General features: G+C 47.4%; 1 protein-coding gene across 1 annotated transcript in view; it reads left to right on the top strand.

Moving 5' to 3' along the window:
- ABCA13 (ATP binding cassette subfamily A member 13) overlaps nucleotides 1–14616 on the top strand; it is a 335950-nt gene that overhangs the window by 289281 nt on the left and 32053 nt on the right. The window contains exons 42-44 of the mRNA XM_070787451.1: nucleotides 1492–1642; nucleotides 7696–7830; nucleotides 9771–9874. Of these exons, the coding sequence (XP_070643552.1) occupies nucleotides 1492–1642; nucleotides 7696–7830; nucleotides 9771–9874 (390 nt within the window). The remainder of the gene's footprint in view (nucleotides 1–1491; nucleotides 1643–7695; nucleotides 7831–9770; nucleotides 9875–14616) is intronic.

The following is a 14616-nucleotide window of genomic DNA, read 5'->3' as shown; positions in this document are numbered from 1 at the left end:
TGCTTCTGTTAGGTCCATACCATTTCTGTTCTTTATTGAGCCCATCTTTGCATGAAATGTTCCCTTGGTATGTCTAACTTTCTTGATGAGATCTCTAGTCTTTCCCATTCTGTTGTTTTCCTCTATTTCTTTGCACTGATCACTGAAGAAGGCTTTCTTATCTCTCCTTTCTGTTCTTTGGAACTCTGTATTCAAATGGGTATATCTTTCCTTTTCTCCTTTGCTTTTCACTTCTCTTCTTTTCACAGCTATTTTTAAGGCCTCCTCAGACATCCATTTTGCTTTTTTAGTCATTGAATGACTAGATTCACTTTTTTTTAAATGAAAGATGATCATAACAGCTTCTGTAGTAGTCATGATTTCTCAGCAAGTTTTTCTTTACATAATGTTCCATTTTGAAACTGTAAATTTTCCTTTCTGAAGTGTTCTCAGGAAAATTTATAGACTTTATGATTCTATCTATGTAAAAATGCATAGAAAGACATCAGTGTTTCATGTTAAATGTGATCACATTTGAGTAGTTTAAAAAGGTCCATGATGAATATCTATTAATAATAAAATTAGGATAAAACAGGAGCTCTTTTCCTTTGAGTAAGTACAGTTTTGTATAATCCTCAGCAAGTACTCGTGGAGCATTGCTACACTTAAAGGATTAGCAGGAGCATATCAATGGTAGATATTACCTGAGGGCTGAGACCATGAATTTTTCCTTTTAGCCTCTATTTTTCTGTATGTTCAGTCAGATATATATTATTGCTATTGTAAAAGTGATTTTAAAAAAATGTGGTACTGAGTGATAGCCTCACCATGGATTTATTAGATGTTCATATAAATTGTTTTGGTTGGGGGAATAATAGCTGTGATGGCCATTTATGGAGCAGCAGGCACTGTTGCCGAACCCCTAGGGAATTTGACTTTGGAGGCCAGTGGGATTTGATCACAGAAGTTCCACTGGGGAAACAGACTCTTGGAGGGCACAAACCAAACCTTATGTGCAGCCAGATGATGCTGGGAAGCTCTATGCCTTATGCCTGTTCTTTGACATCCAGAGCATTCGTGGCATTAGAGCTAGGTCTGTCCTACCCACACATGGACTGCTACTAGTTCACTGAACCCATTTATACTAAGTTAACTAATTGAATTAGACAAACTGCAACAGGGCTTCCCAGGTGGTGCTCGTGGTAAAGAGCCTGCCTGTCAAGTCAGAAGATCTAAGGATATGGGTTTGATCCCTGGGTCAGGAAGATCCCGTGGAGGAGGGCTTGGCAACCCACTGCAGTATTCTTGCCTGGAGAATCCCATGGACAAAGGAGCCTGGAGGGCTGCAACCCATAGGGTCACAAAGACTTGGACACGACTGAGGTGACTTAGCACGCGCTTAGTATACAGCACAAACTGCCACAAGCTTGTGACCGGTGAGCCGGTTTTAAGAAATGGGTGATGTTTGTCCAGGAAGTTGGATCTTCTGTATGCTGCTTCTTCTCTTGGCAGAGAGGATGTGAATCTGTCTCTTGCTGGTGCAGCCGGCATCCTCATTGGCTACTGTCCGCAGCAGGATGCCCTGGACGAGCTCCTGACGGGCTGGGAGCACCTGCACTACTACTGCTGCCTCCATGGGATTCCAAAGCAGTCTATCCCCAAGGTAAGAGCCTCCTGGGGCTTCTGGAAAGAGGGACCAGCAGAGGAGTGCGTGGCAACACCCGGGTCCCAGGCCAGCTCTCTCAGCCTGTGATGAGGATCCGCAGTGTCAGATTAAGTGTCCCTGAAATATATTTCCAATATTGTCACACTGAAGTTAACACAGATATGAAGTTAACACAGATATTCATGATGTATATTTAGAATAGGTCCCTGCCCAGAGAAGAAGCCGTGGGTAGGAGTAAAAGCCCACAGCCATCTGCAGTCTTGTTTTCTATAGGACCCCCTCCCCCACCAAGCATCTTTTACATTTAGTGGGCTGTTAATTTATACTGAAGAGCAAATAGCATAGACTTGGATCCCAGGGCCTGTGGAGAAGGACTTAGCTCATGTGTGGATTTGGTGGGTGGATGGAAAGGATGACTTCCTGTTGAGGGGGCTGCCAGCCGCATGCCTGGGCACCTTTCTGGAGGGTTCTGCATCTCCTTTCTGGGGGGTCCAGGGGGCAGATGTGTGGCAGGAGCCACAGAGTCCCCCTTCCCTTCGGGGCTGAGGGAGTGGGTGCCACTGAGAGAACCAGAAGCAGCCGCCCTTCTGTCGCTTCCAGCTGTGGCCAGCGAGGCGGAGCTGACAGTCTTAACTGACAGCTCAGGCCAGGGGGCCTCAGACTGGCAGTGGTTTTACCTCTTCTGCACCTCACTGTGGAGGGTGTGAGGTGCTGCTTGCCTGTCTAGATTCTGAAGTTGGAGCAGAAATAAGGGGCGTGTGGGATGCATTTTCAATGAGCTTCTGCAGGAGATGGAGCAATCATGGGGTTCCCAGGAGACAAACCCACAGCCATCTCCTTCACCAGCCCATGAAAATTCATTCTCTGTGCTGCCATGCCGTGCCGCAGCCTTCCCTTCTTATTTATGCTCTGTGACTTGAAGTGAAACCAGAATGAGATTTTTCCATGTCCCTAGAGGGGTGCTAGTCCACTCACCCACCTCCCATCTCAATAAAGCAAAGACACGTGTCTGCCCAAAGGACCCTGCTCACCACAGTTTAAGCAGCTCTTGACATCCAGGGCTAGTTGCTGGCTCAGCCTTTAATGGGTGTTCATCTCCGCCAGCTCCCCTGGCTGGTTTCTGATTAAAGAGGTGGATGCTTGGCGAGCGCTCAAAGCTAGCTTCCCTGTTGTCCCGGGGAGGCGGGGGAAGCACGCCCTTTGAAAGCATTCTCGTTAAGACAGTGAAGCTTGCTGTCTTCCAGAGCAATCGCTTCTGATCCTCAGCTGTCTTGCGAGCTCGCTGTGCTGAGCGCCTCCACAGAGAAAAGTTATCTTATTAGTCGCCAATTAGGAACTGGCTTCATTTCTTTCATAAAATGGCAAGTGATTTTTGCAGATAGAATAGCTGCTTACTCAGAGGTTTCTAAGATGTCAGCACATGTGTTCCGAGAGGAATTAGCTCCCCTGATGACAAATTCCCCTCTCCTGTAAATTTTAGAAATATGTGAAATATAGAAGAGGCTTGTCTATTCCAATGCACTCATCACTACATGACCAGAAGGGATTTTGATAAAAGAGCAGAAAACAATAGTTCTCTTATTGTGGGCAAGGCACTGTTCTGTTTTACAACCACCATGGGAGCTGTGCAGGGTGTATTCCTCATTTTAGAAATGGTGGGATGAGATGGTGAGATAGCATCACTGACTCATTGGACATAAATTTGAGCAAACTCTGGGAAAGAGAGGACAGAGGAGCCTCCTGTGCTGCAGTCCATGGGGTCTCAAAGAGTCAGTCGGACACGGCTTAGTGACTGAACACAGGATAGGAAGCCGCCCAAACCAGTGGCTGGAATGTGGGTGGTTTGTTTTGAGGGCAGACGGACTGGCTCCGAAGTGTGGGTTCTCAGCACATTTGGGTGGCTGGCTGATCAGACGGAGTTTCCAGTGCCCCAAATGGCTCAGTCTGTTTTTCCGCACCTGGTGAGTGGCTGAAGGAGGGAAACCTCATGAGGTTATGGCAAGGCTCCTCTGACGGGGAGCTGTGCTGGGTTTCAGGACTCCCAGATCTGGTAGGAGGCTCTCCTTGTGTCTGCGCTGTACTGGGCCCTCTTCTCGCTGTCCTCGCTGTCACACGATGCCCACCCTTATGTCTTCTGTGATTCTGGAGGCAGAGCCCCTCTGGTTCTGGGGAAGGTCCGCCCCCAAGCATCCCCCCACCTGGTGCTGCCACTGTGCTCCAGGGTCCTTGCTCATGTCCAGCTTGGGGTCTCCAATGTGTGGTTGTATCACCCATTTCCGTGACCTTCCAAAAGTTCAATTTGGTAAGAAAAGGATGCTGTCTTCATTCAGCTTGAATTTAGGCTCAGCAGATTGATGTAATCATTTAATTTTTTTCCCCCATTGTCCACACTGCATAGTTTTGGACTGTATCCATGTCTGAGCCTGAATTCAGTTAATCCAATTTTTAAAAACTTAGGTAAAGTTATAACAAAATGATTATAACATGGTCTGGATTGCTAGAGACACATGTAAGAAAATTTGAGAGTTAGAGTCATATTCAAAACACCAAACCACACTGCCAATGGGATGGAGCTGGGATTTATGTATTTTAATTTTCCCTGGAATAGATGAGGTAGGCCCTTAGCCATCTCTTCTTTGTTAATACTGGCAAATACCAATCAGGGAAAAACCCTACTGCATCTTTCTACTTATCTTCTGCACAGATATCACTTGTCTCCCAAAGTTTTCTTCTATTCCCAGTTTTGTTAGAAGGAGCTAGATGTTATAAAACAAGAGGGACAGGGGCCAGAAGGAAATAGAGAGAGGATCAGAAAGAAGGCATTCTGCCTTAAGCCCTTCACTCCCTTTTTCTACTTAACACTTCATTTTGATCTTTTAATCTCATGAAACATTTCAATGTGGTTATTGACACGTAAGCTAGTAGAAAAAATTTGGGCTTTGGAGTCAAATGGATGGATGTATGAATCTCTGGGCAATTTATTTTGATTCAAATAATATTTATAGAAGTTCCATTATGTGTTAAAGATGATTAGAGATTGAGGCGATAAAGTGAATAATCCCAAATTCTTGCCTTAAGTGCAGTACAATTTCTAGAATTTATGCCAAGAAAATATCTAGCAGCGGAGAGAGATCCCATTAACTATTGACATTTTGGTGTTTAGATGGCATTTTGCAACCACAGTGACTAAGGCATTACTTTTGCCATTATTTTGACAAGAGTACTGAGTGCAGGAAAGACTGCAACAAAACACTTCTTATTAGACCATTTTCAGTTATTTTTCTGAAAACATGATATTCTGAAAGTGGATCAAACTAATACGTCTGTTCCTGTATATTCTGGATTCTTTGCTATGGTTAACCAGTCCAGAATTTGAAGGTTGCAACGCTTAACCTTTTGTGAAATTGGAAAAGCATGACACATGTTTCCTGATTTCATAAAAACTCTCAGTATTAGTTTGGTAGGCTTATTCAGTTCTCTTATCCAGGAGTGCATTTTCTACAGCAACAGGCTGTACTTTTGTGATTGTCTTATTTCATTTTTCTGCTTATAAGCTTTCATTTAGGTCTTGCTAGGCTTTAAATGAACTTCCCTGTTGGCTCAGATGATAAAGAATCTGTCTGTAATGCAGGAGACCCATATTCGATCCCTGGGTTGGAAAGAGCCCCTGGAGAAGGGAATGTCTACCCACTCCAGTATTCTTGCCCGGAAAATTCCATGGACAGAGGAGCCTATGAATAAGGAGAACGGGCATGAAATAAAATTTATTTCTGATACATATGTATATTTCCAGTCTCTTTGGTACGATTTTTATGGATCTAAAAATAACCTAAAAATATCATTTTCCCACCAGCTGCCCCACAGCTGGTGGCACCACCTTCCAGGAGGAGTAAGCTTCCCAGCAGACTCTGCCTTCCCAGTTTCCTCCTTTTCACGTGAACAGAGCCTCTTCTTCCAAGAAGCCTCTTTGGCTGTCTTCTTTCATTTTCTATGTGAATGTCTGCTTGTGGACTGGTCTTATTCTCTGGAAGACCCTCTCTGATTCCAGCCATCATATCTCTGTCTCCCTCTCACAGGACTGCCTTTCACACTTCTGTCTGTTGTGAATCATTTGTTTTGTTTGAACAACTTTTTACTTACTTCATTCATTTACTTTATATTAGGGGCTTCCTAGGTGGTGCTAGTGGTAAAGAACCCACTTGCCAGTGCAAGAGATGTAAGAGATGGGAGTTCAATCCATGGGTCAGGAAGATCCCCTGGATGAGTGCATGGCAACCCACTCCATATTCTTGCCTGGAGAATCCCATGGACAGAAGCGCCTGGTGGGCTACAGTCCATGGGGTTGCAAAGAGCTGGAAATAGCTGAAGCGATTTAGCACACAGGCACTTTATGTTAATTGGAATTATTATACTTAATGGAGCTATGGAAAGGGATAGTACCTCTAAACCCATCTAGGAAAACGATGGCATTTCCAAGATGAACAAACTACTGGCTGAGATGTTATTCTTTGCCAGATCTAGGGGATTTAAGACCACCCTCCGGAATCTCTGGGGCCTTGACATCTTCACCTCCTCGAATTAACTGTTTCACAACTAGACCAGTCACGGAGACTCTTAATTCTTTCTGGGTCATTTTGAGGCTGTACAAATAAAGTGAAATAGCAGTTGATCTTGAAAACTGAAAATGTTACTTGTTTTGTCCTGTTGGACTCTTTGCGACCCCATGGACTGTAGACCACCGGGCTCCTCTGTCCGTGGGATTTTCTAGGAAAGAATACTGGAGTAGGTAGCCATTCCCTTCTCCAGGGGATCTTCCTGACCCAGATCTCCTGCATTGCAGGTGGATTTTTTTGCTGAGTTATTGAGGAAGCCCCAGTTTATGTTAAGGAGTTTTTATTGGGTGGCCTAAATATTATCCTAGTCTTAGAAGTTCTTAATATTTCATCATTGCAATTACCACTGTTATTATTACTATCCCAACTTTTATGCATTTATCAAAAAAAAGTGTATGTATGAGTTTAAAACTGTGCTCTATTGGGTTATTTAGAACACACACTTATTAGCTCACCCCCAGAGTCCTATAGAGGTTTTCCCACTTCTCTGATGTTTGAATTGAGGTACGATTTTGACCAGTTCAGTTACATGATGATATTGAAAGAAACAAATCTATGTTAATACTTCTAGGATCACAAGAGTTAAATAAAATTTAACTCTTGTAAAATGTTTACAACATTTTAAAATCATGCATAGTTGAAAGCACACGTTTCTTCATCTTGGCCCCCAGAGGAGCCAGTGCAGCCAGGAATTAGACAGAAAGAGTGTGAAGCAGCTAAGGTGGTGGGGGGAAGCTGTTTTCTGCTGGGAGGGAAGGAAAGGATCTGGGGCTTTCAGGAGATATAAAAGTGTGACAGGCTGCAAGGTGGAGGGGGAAGAGGAGCGGTGACCGTGCCTGAAATACCGGGGGCTGGGATGCCCCTGGGGCTGGAGGTGCTCTGGTGATAGGCAGTCAGCATCCTCTGGACCTGATCAGAGGGTGCTCAGTGGTTGCAGATAAACAGGACACCCACTCTTCTTCTTTCTAAACTGAACCAGGAGTGCAGTCTCTGGGGAAGAGTCTTCCTTTCTTGGCATACTGAAGGCTCCCGCTTGCTCCTCTGTCCCCTGAAGCTTCCTCTCCTCAGGTTTTGCCCTCCTCAGCTCCATCTTTGTCCTTGCTTGGCTCACCTGTGTTTGCTCACCTCAGCATGGAAGTGTGTCTGACCCACGCTGGACCCCATGTTGATGGCCCTTGCTGCTCCCTGAGTCTAAGACCTGAGCTCAGGGTTCTGGCCATCAATTCCGTAACTCATAGGCTCAAAAAACCCAGCTTTGTCCAGGGGGGCTCCTACCTGTTCATTCCCAGCATCCCTGTGTCATGGGGGGTTGTTCAGGAGCAGGGCTGAGTGTGGGTGTGGGCAGGGCAGGAGGCAGCAGGGCTCCAGGCCCAGAAACAGGTGTCGGGGGGGCCCTTGGTGAATGGGGTGCCCTTACAGAGAGCTCCTCTCTTCCAGGTGGCTGGAGACCTCGTGAGACGCCTCCACCTAGAAGCCCACGTGGACAAACCCGTGGCCACCTACAGTGGGGGCACCAAGAGGAAGCTGTCCACAGCCCTGGCCCTGCTGGGGAAACCTGACCTTCTCTTACTGGTGAGTAGTGGATGGAGCAGTGACATGCCAGTGTCTCCAAATAAAATGCTTTGATCTATCAGAGGTCCTCCGGGGAGGATGTTCAAAATTTGCAATGTCACTTTCTGAACTAATAAATGTTTTGCCCTGAATCAACATTTTCCAAACAGAATCTATAATACCATTGGAATTTTACTGAGACAAAGCAGACTCTTTGGAGTCCTTTTTATTTATCCAATTGAAGATTCCATAAAATCTTAACACTAAAGACAATATTTTTAAAAGAATACCAGAGCCCACTTGTAATCTGAAATCCAAAGCACGCCTGTCCTCTGGCCTGTTGCTTTAAGTCTTCTCCTGCAGATACGATGGTCAGAGCTATAGGGACTCTGTGGTGAATCTGAGGGTGGGGGTCTTGGGGAAGGAAGAACCTGCGGGGGAGAGGAGGGCGTCCAGCAGGAGAGCAGAGCACAGACAGTGGACCTGAGACAGGGCCACCTATAATCCACATGGGCACTGAAATTAATCCAGTTTGGCGGATAGAAGCATGAGTTAGAGGTGGCCCAGGTGTCAATAAACAGAGCCAATTGTTTTGCATTTCAAAAATAGCTAAGAGTAGTATCATTTAAATAATAAAAAGAAGTCATTATTTGTGGGCCATAGACTGGATTCTAACCATTAAAGGACCTCCCAGGGTTTTGCACTGAAAGGACATCTGAGGAACATGGAACAGTATGGGAGACAAAAGACAGCCTTTCTTTGCCTGTTATTGTTTGTTCAGTGGAGGCAGCGTTTCAGTGGGGGGACTTAAGGGAGATTCAGAAGACCTGCGTTGAAGAAAGGGCCCCATCGTGGAGTGTCTTCTGGAATCTGAGCTGGATTCTCCTCTTACTTGCACTAAGCTTGCTTTTTCCCAAGGTCTGGAATCAAAGACGACTGTGTAATCCATCTTCTGAAACCGGGTAACCAAAGCTTACGCTTGCGTGATTTTGCAGTTTGCAGAAGGCCTTTTCCTTACAAGAGGAGAGTCTGGCTTGCCTTAAAGCGTTCCCGGCGGGGCTGTTCCCTGCCTTCAGCAGGATCCTCCACTCAGCCTTGCCCTGCATATCCTGCATTGGCTGGGACTTTGGTCCTCGATCCCACTCTCAGCGCGCTAGGTCTCCCGTGCTTGGGCGGTGACCTGGGTGGGGACTCACAAGTCCTGTGCATGTTTCCTCCTCATCTGAAGTGGTCCTTGACAACAGTGTGTGTCTTTCGGAGTCCTTGAAGTCACCCTTGAAATCCTCCACGTGAAGTGTTAGTGACAGGGGTGACTGTGAGTGTGTGCATCTGGTGGAGGAGGTACGCTGAAGGACGCTCAGCATCCTCCCCAGAGACAGGACAAGTGTCCTGCTGCCGACACTTGTGTGGAAATGTGGAGTGATGCCTCCGACTCTCTCAGGGAACAGTGGCCAATCACGCCTTCCACTTAGTTGGTTTGTAACTATTCACCGTGTCATGTGATTTTGGGGCAGTGGATGACCTCAGCTCTTAAGAAAAATATGTTCGGTACTCCCTGACCGCAAGAGCACAGAAATGCATCAGGCAGCTTACACATAGCTCTCTCTAAAGGGGCTCAGAGAAGAAGTGCTTGGGTGTTTGTTGAAGGAGGAAGCTTCCGGTTTAAAAGAGATTTCACTGTCCTTGATGTTGTGAAACCAATGAAGCCTGTTTCTGCTCTTGTATATCTTCTAGGGTAGATGCTTCTGGTGTTATAAAGAGGTTGGGGTGCATCAGGGAAGGTCTGCCTCCCCAGGATTCCAAGGGGAGCCCAGCAGACTTGAGGGGTGCTGGTGCCTGCTGAGCATAGTGCATGGGCTGGAGCCGGGGCTGGATTTCCCCCAGCCTGCACCCTTGCTCCGGGGAGTGTATTCCCGAGTGCCTTCTCCCCCTCCCCTCACCCTCTGTTCTCTCTCCTTCAGGACGAGCCCAGCTCAGGCATGGACCCCTGCTCCAAGCGGCACCTGTGGGAGGCACTGAGGAAGGAGGCTGAGGAGGGCTGTGCTGTGGTCCTGAGCTCCCACAGGTGAGCCCAGTGGCTCCCCAACCGAGTGCAGTGCCCCACACAGCACTGCCACACAGATGCCACGTGTCACCCCCTGACGGAGGTCGGGACACTGACCAGGCCGTTCCCCCGGTGCGTGGCCCCGCTGGGACTCTGCAGCCAGTGGGCCCTCACTGACCACACTCTGTCTGTCAGTCATGTCTGAAGAGCCAGGCATCCTCCTCAGGCCCTTCTGCGACCAATTTCAGCCCCTTTATTCCAGCAGGAGAATTAGCTGAAATGAAAACTCAGCACGTTTCTAAATAGGGTCTCGTATTTTCTTCCTCACAGAATTAGTCTTGTAGTGAGATTTTCACATGGTTGGCTTCTTTTTGGCTTTATGCTGCACTGTTCCAGGCCGCAGAGGGACGCAGTTCTTAGGTTTCCTAAACTCACGGAGGGAGAGTGAACACAGTGATTTGGCTCATCAGCATTCTTTTAAAATTTATTATTTTGTTTAATTTTTATTGGATATAGTTGATTTACAATGTTGTGTTAGTTTCTCTTGTACAGCAAAGTGAATCAGTTATACGTACATATACTCCCTCGTGTTCAGATTCTTTTCCCATAAAGGTCTTCACAGAGTACTGGGTAGAGTTCCCGGTGCTCTACAGTAGGGCCTTATTGGTGGTCTGTTTTATACATGGCACTGTATGTCCTACAGTGGAGATCAGGCTTTAGAGTTTAGAGGTGGTTTCTTCTGCCTTGGAAGTCAAATATGCCAGGAGCAAAATGTTAGCAACGGTGAAGGATCTGGGATTCTTCCTTACTTGGAAGCTTACAGATCTGGCGTATGGGCTTCCTGGATGCTTCCAGAAGACAGGAGACTCATGAGTCAGAGAGAAGCACCCCGCATCAGCAAAGTCATCTGGTCCCCTGAGCCTGGGTCACCCCGGGGATGCCAAAGACTCAGACAGAGACCTGTGGGCACAGGAGAGACACACGGACCTGGGAACCCTCTGCTTGATAGCAGCTGACAAGCCAGCCAGCTCTGCCTCTGGGGGCGGAGGGCCCTCATTATGCGGGGTTGCTCATGAAAACACAGCTGTGGGCAAAGGCCCAGGTCAAGACCAGCCAGGATCTTGCAGGCTGGGGATTCCTAACCAGACCTGTGAGGGAGGAGGGGCCCTGAGGAGTGTCTCCCAAATTTCCTCAATGGATAGGTCTGAGCTGGACTGAGTGGCCTGCTCCTTGTTGCTAGAAGTGAAACACAAAGCCAGCCCATCACTCAAGATGGGAGGTCTCCGAGGGGGTCCTGGGAGACACTGCCGATGACTGCAGCAGTGTCAGTTCCTGGAAAAATAACACCAGGCGCTGTCAGTCCAGGCCCACAGACCCGTGTCGGGAATGCTATTACTAGAACTAATTCCGCTGGGAGGGCTGGGGGCCGCCCTCGGGTCCCGGCGGGTTGACCCTCATCGGGGAGGGATGCTGTTCACACCACTGCTTCCTCTTTGTGTTTTTCTAGCTTACACTCGCTCAGTGATGGGCTTCCCAGGTGGCTCAGCGGCAAAGAATCTACCTGCCAAGCAGGAGACCTGAGTTCAATCCCTGGGTCAGGAAGATCCCCTCGAGAAGGAAATGGCAGCCCACTCTAACATGCTTCCCTGTAGCATCCCATGGACAGCGGCATGCTATAGCCCATAATGTTGCAGAGAGCCGGGCACAGCTCAGCGACTAAACGGCACAGCAGCACTCGGTGATGCTGTGCCTGCTGTCCGACTTTCCTGAATTTTTTTACTGTCAGACCTCACGCTCCATAGCCCAGTCATGTCTGACTCTTTAGGACCCTGTGGACCCACCAGGTTCCTCTGTCCATGGGATTCTCCAGGCAAGGGTACTGGAGTGGGTTGCCACCTCCTCCTCCATAGGATCTTCCTATCCTAGGGATTGAACCTGGGTCTCCTGCATCTCTTGCATTGGCAGGTGCATTCTTTACTGCTGAGCCAGCAGGGAAGCCCTTACTGTCAGACTACCCACTGCCATTTAAAAAAAGGTTCTTTGAGGTGTGATTTATGTACCATGTGATTTCCCCACTTTAAGTGCACCTTCCTGTGTGTTTTTCGTCACCACAGCCCTGTGCCTCGTCATCAAGACCCAGTTCAGGGCATCTCCATCGCTTTGGAGGGTTCTCACTTAACCCCCGTCCACTGCAGTCTCTCTGTCTCCATCAATGTGCCTTTCCTGGATGTTCCATCCACATGGAGTCATGTGACCTGTGATCGTTTGTTTGTGACTCTGTCATTGTCCTCTGTCTGAGAGTCACCACTCGGCACCCAGCAGTGAGCTGTGTCCCCTGGGCAGCAGGACAGTGCTTGCTGCCCACTCCCCGGTCCTGGCCCTTTGGATGGTTCCTACACTCAGCTGTTCAGTGCAGAGTGCTGTCAACAGCCGCACACATATCTTTGTCCAGACACACGTTTCTAGTTCTCTCAGCGGTCTTTTTCTGGGTGGTATGGTAACTTGTGTTCAGCACTTTAGAAAGCTGCAGAGCTCTTCTCCGAAGTGTCAATCATCTTTTAATCCCAGGAACACTGATGGAAGTTTCCAGGATCTCCAGGCTGCCATCAACACTGCTGGTCTTCCTGTTTGTAACCGTCCTGGTGATGTGTGGTTTTAACTCACATTTTTGGAATGAACATCTCTCCTCGCTGTCTGTTCACCTGTGTTGCTTCTTATAAGAAGCCAGCTGCTAACAGCTCCGCTGCTCCCTGGATGTCCTGAGTTTTGTCTGGCTCTGTCCAGATTTCTCAGTGCCTTTCAACGGCTTGACTTTGATGTGTTTGGATGTAGATCTCTGTGTGTTCTAGCTGGGTTTTGTTCATGTTTCTTGCAGTGAGCAGCTCCTGATGCTTCTGTCTAGTTGTTTTTTTCAACTTTGTTTTCATTTTTTGAAGCCTGGGTGTTTCTGGAGCCACGCTGTTTTTGTCCGGGCGAGTTGCCAGTTAGAGCCTTTGCTGGACTCTGGAGAAGGAAATGGCAACCCAATGCAGTATTCTTGCCTGGAGAATCCCATGGACAGAGGAGGCTGGTGGGCTGCCATCCATGGGGTCTCACAGAGTCAGACACCACTGAATCGACTTAGCAGCAGCAGCAGCAGGTCTACAAGGATTCGGTCTCTGCTGTCACCTGAGTGTGGCCAAGGCGGGGCTCTCCCAGCTCAGGCCGTTTTCTAGTCGGCCTGGTTTTGTCTTTCCTGTTCCCTCTAGTCTGTGTAGGGTGCATGTGGATGGCAAGTGTAAGGCTTCTTGGCTCACGTGGCGTGAGTGGCTGGCCTGGACTTCTCCAACCTCTAGTGCTGTACACGGAGCCTCACAGGCTCCGCGCGTGACATAGCCACAGGCCAGGTGCTGGGCTGCTGGCCCTTCCTGCTTGTGGAGTCTACAGCGGGACAGGGCTGACAGGTGTGGGCTCTGCCCTGCCCTGCACAAGGCACGCATCCTTCCACAGGGCAGAGAAGCTGCCGATGCTCGTGGCCTGGCCCCCTGCTAGGAGCTGCCTGTTGCAAGCCAGGATGCCACAGCCCATTCCCCTTCTTATCCTGGATCAGCAGTTTGTCAACTGTAACTGTTTCTCTTATTGTCCTATGCTTTTGGTCAATTTCCAGAATTCTGAAACATATCATTTTTGTTCACTTTCTCCAGTTTCTTAATTGTCTTTTGAACATGACTACCCCTGGCAGTATGGCTGTTAGCTGAAAGTCCTGAGTATGCTTTTTTTTTTGTCTTTTTTCATTTTCTATTCAGAAAATAAAATGTTACATTGAAGTAAGATAAATTCGGCAAATCCCTTGCTTTATCATAATACATTCCTTCTTCCAGTGACCATCTTTCTCTGCCAGTCCTGGGAACTCTGATTTCTATTGTCATTCTGGCAGTACTTAGGTCCCCTAAGCTCTAAGATTGGGAACTCAGGTGTCACGTTAAAAGGTCTTTATAATTCTTATGTAACATATAATTATTGCAGACAGCTCTCAGAAAGACCAAATACCACTGTAATTTCTTTTTTATATCCTCCTGTTCATTTGGTCTCACATTAATGATGTATCGTTATTTCCAAAAATCTGTCTGTAGTCACACAACACGAAGGTCTAAATGACTGACAATGGAGAGCAAGGCAGCCTTGGATTGATTCCCTGATTCTAGGAAGTCTCTGAACTAGAGTTTCCTTTTAATTAGGAGTCCATCTGCCCCCTCTCCAAGTCCTTATCCTATGGGACTGTGGTGGAGAGCAGGGGTAGGGCACAGAAGTAGGAGTGCTGGGTCCTGATTTACGTTTTATGAGAAATTAAAATCAGCCCGACCAAGAGGGCCAGAACTGCTTCCTCCTCACTCATCAGACACTGATCTGAGAAGTTCACCATAGGATGTCCACTGTATACAAACGAGTTCCATTCTGAGAACACATTTGTAAGTTCAATTTGTTTATAAGTCCAAAAAGTTAGCCTAGGTACCCAACTAACACAATCAGGTCTGTAGTACTATACTATATAAGTTTCTATAACTTGTCGCATGAATAATAAACAAAAATCACAAAAATAAAACATTTTTAATCTTACAGAACAGTACCTTGAAAAGTACAGTAATGCCAGCTACATCACCACTGCGTTTACACTTGCTCCTGGACATCCAGGGCTTGGAATAAACATGCTGCACTGCTGTACTGTATCCCGCACTGTGTGGTACACGAAAGCACAGTTGTGTGTAGAGGATGCGTGCACACGA

The sequence above is a fragment of the Bos indicus genome, chromosome 4 (assembly GCF_029378745.1).
Source record: "Bos indicus isolate NIAB-ARS_2022 breed Sahiwal x Tharparkar chromosome 4, NIAB-ARS_B.indTharparkar_mat_pri_1.0, whole genome shotgun sequence".
In the NCBI taxonomy this organism is placed as follows: domain Eukaryota; kingdom Metazoa; phylum Chordata; class Mammalia; order Artiodactyla; family Bovidae; genus Bos; species Bos indicus.
This window is presented reverse-complemented; position numbering and strand designations above follow the sequence as displayed.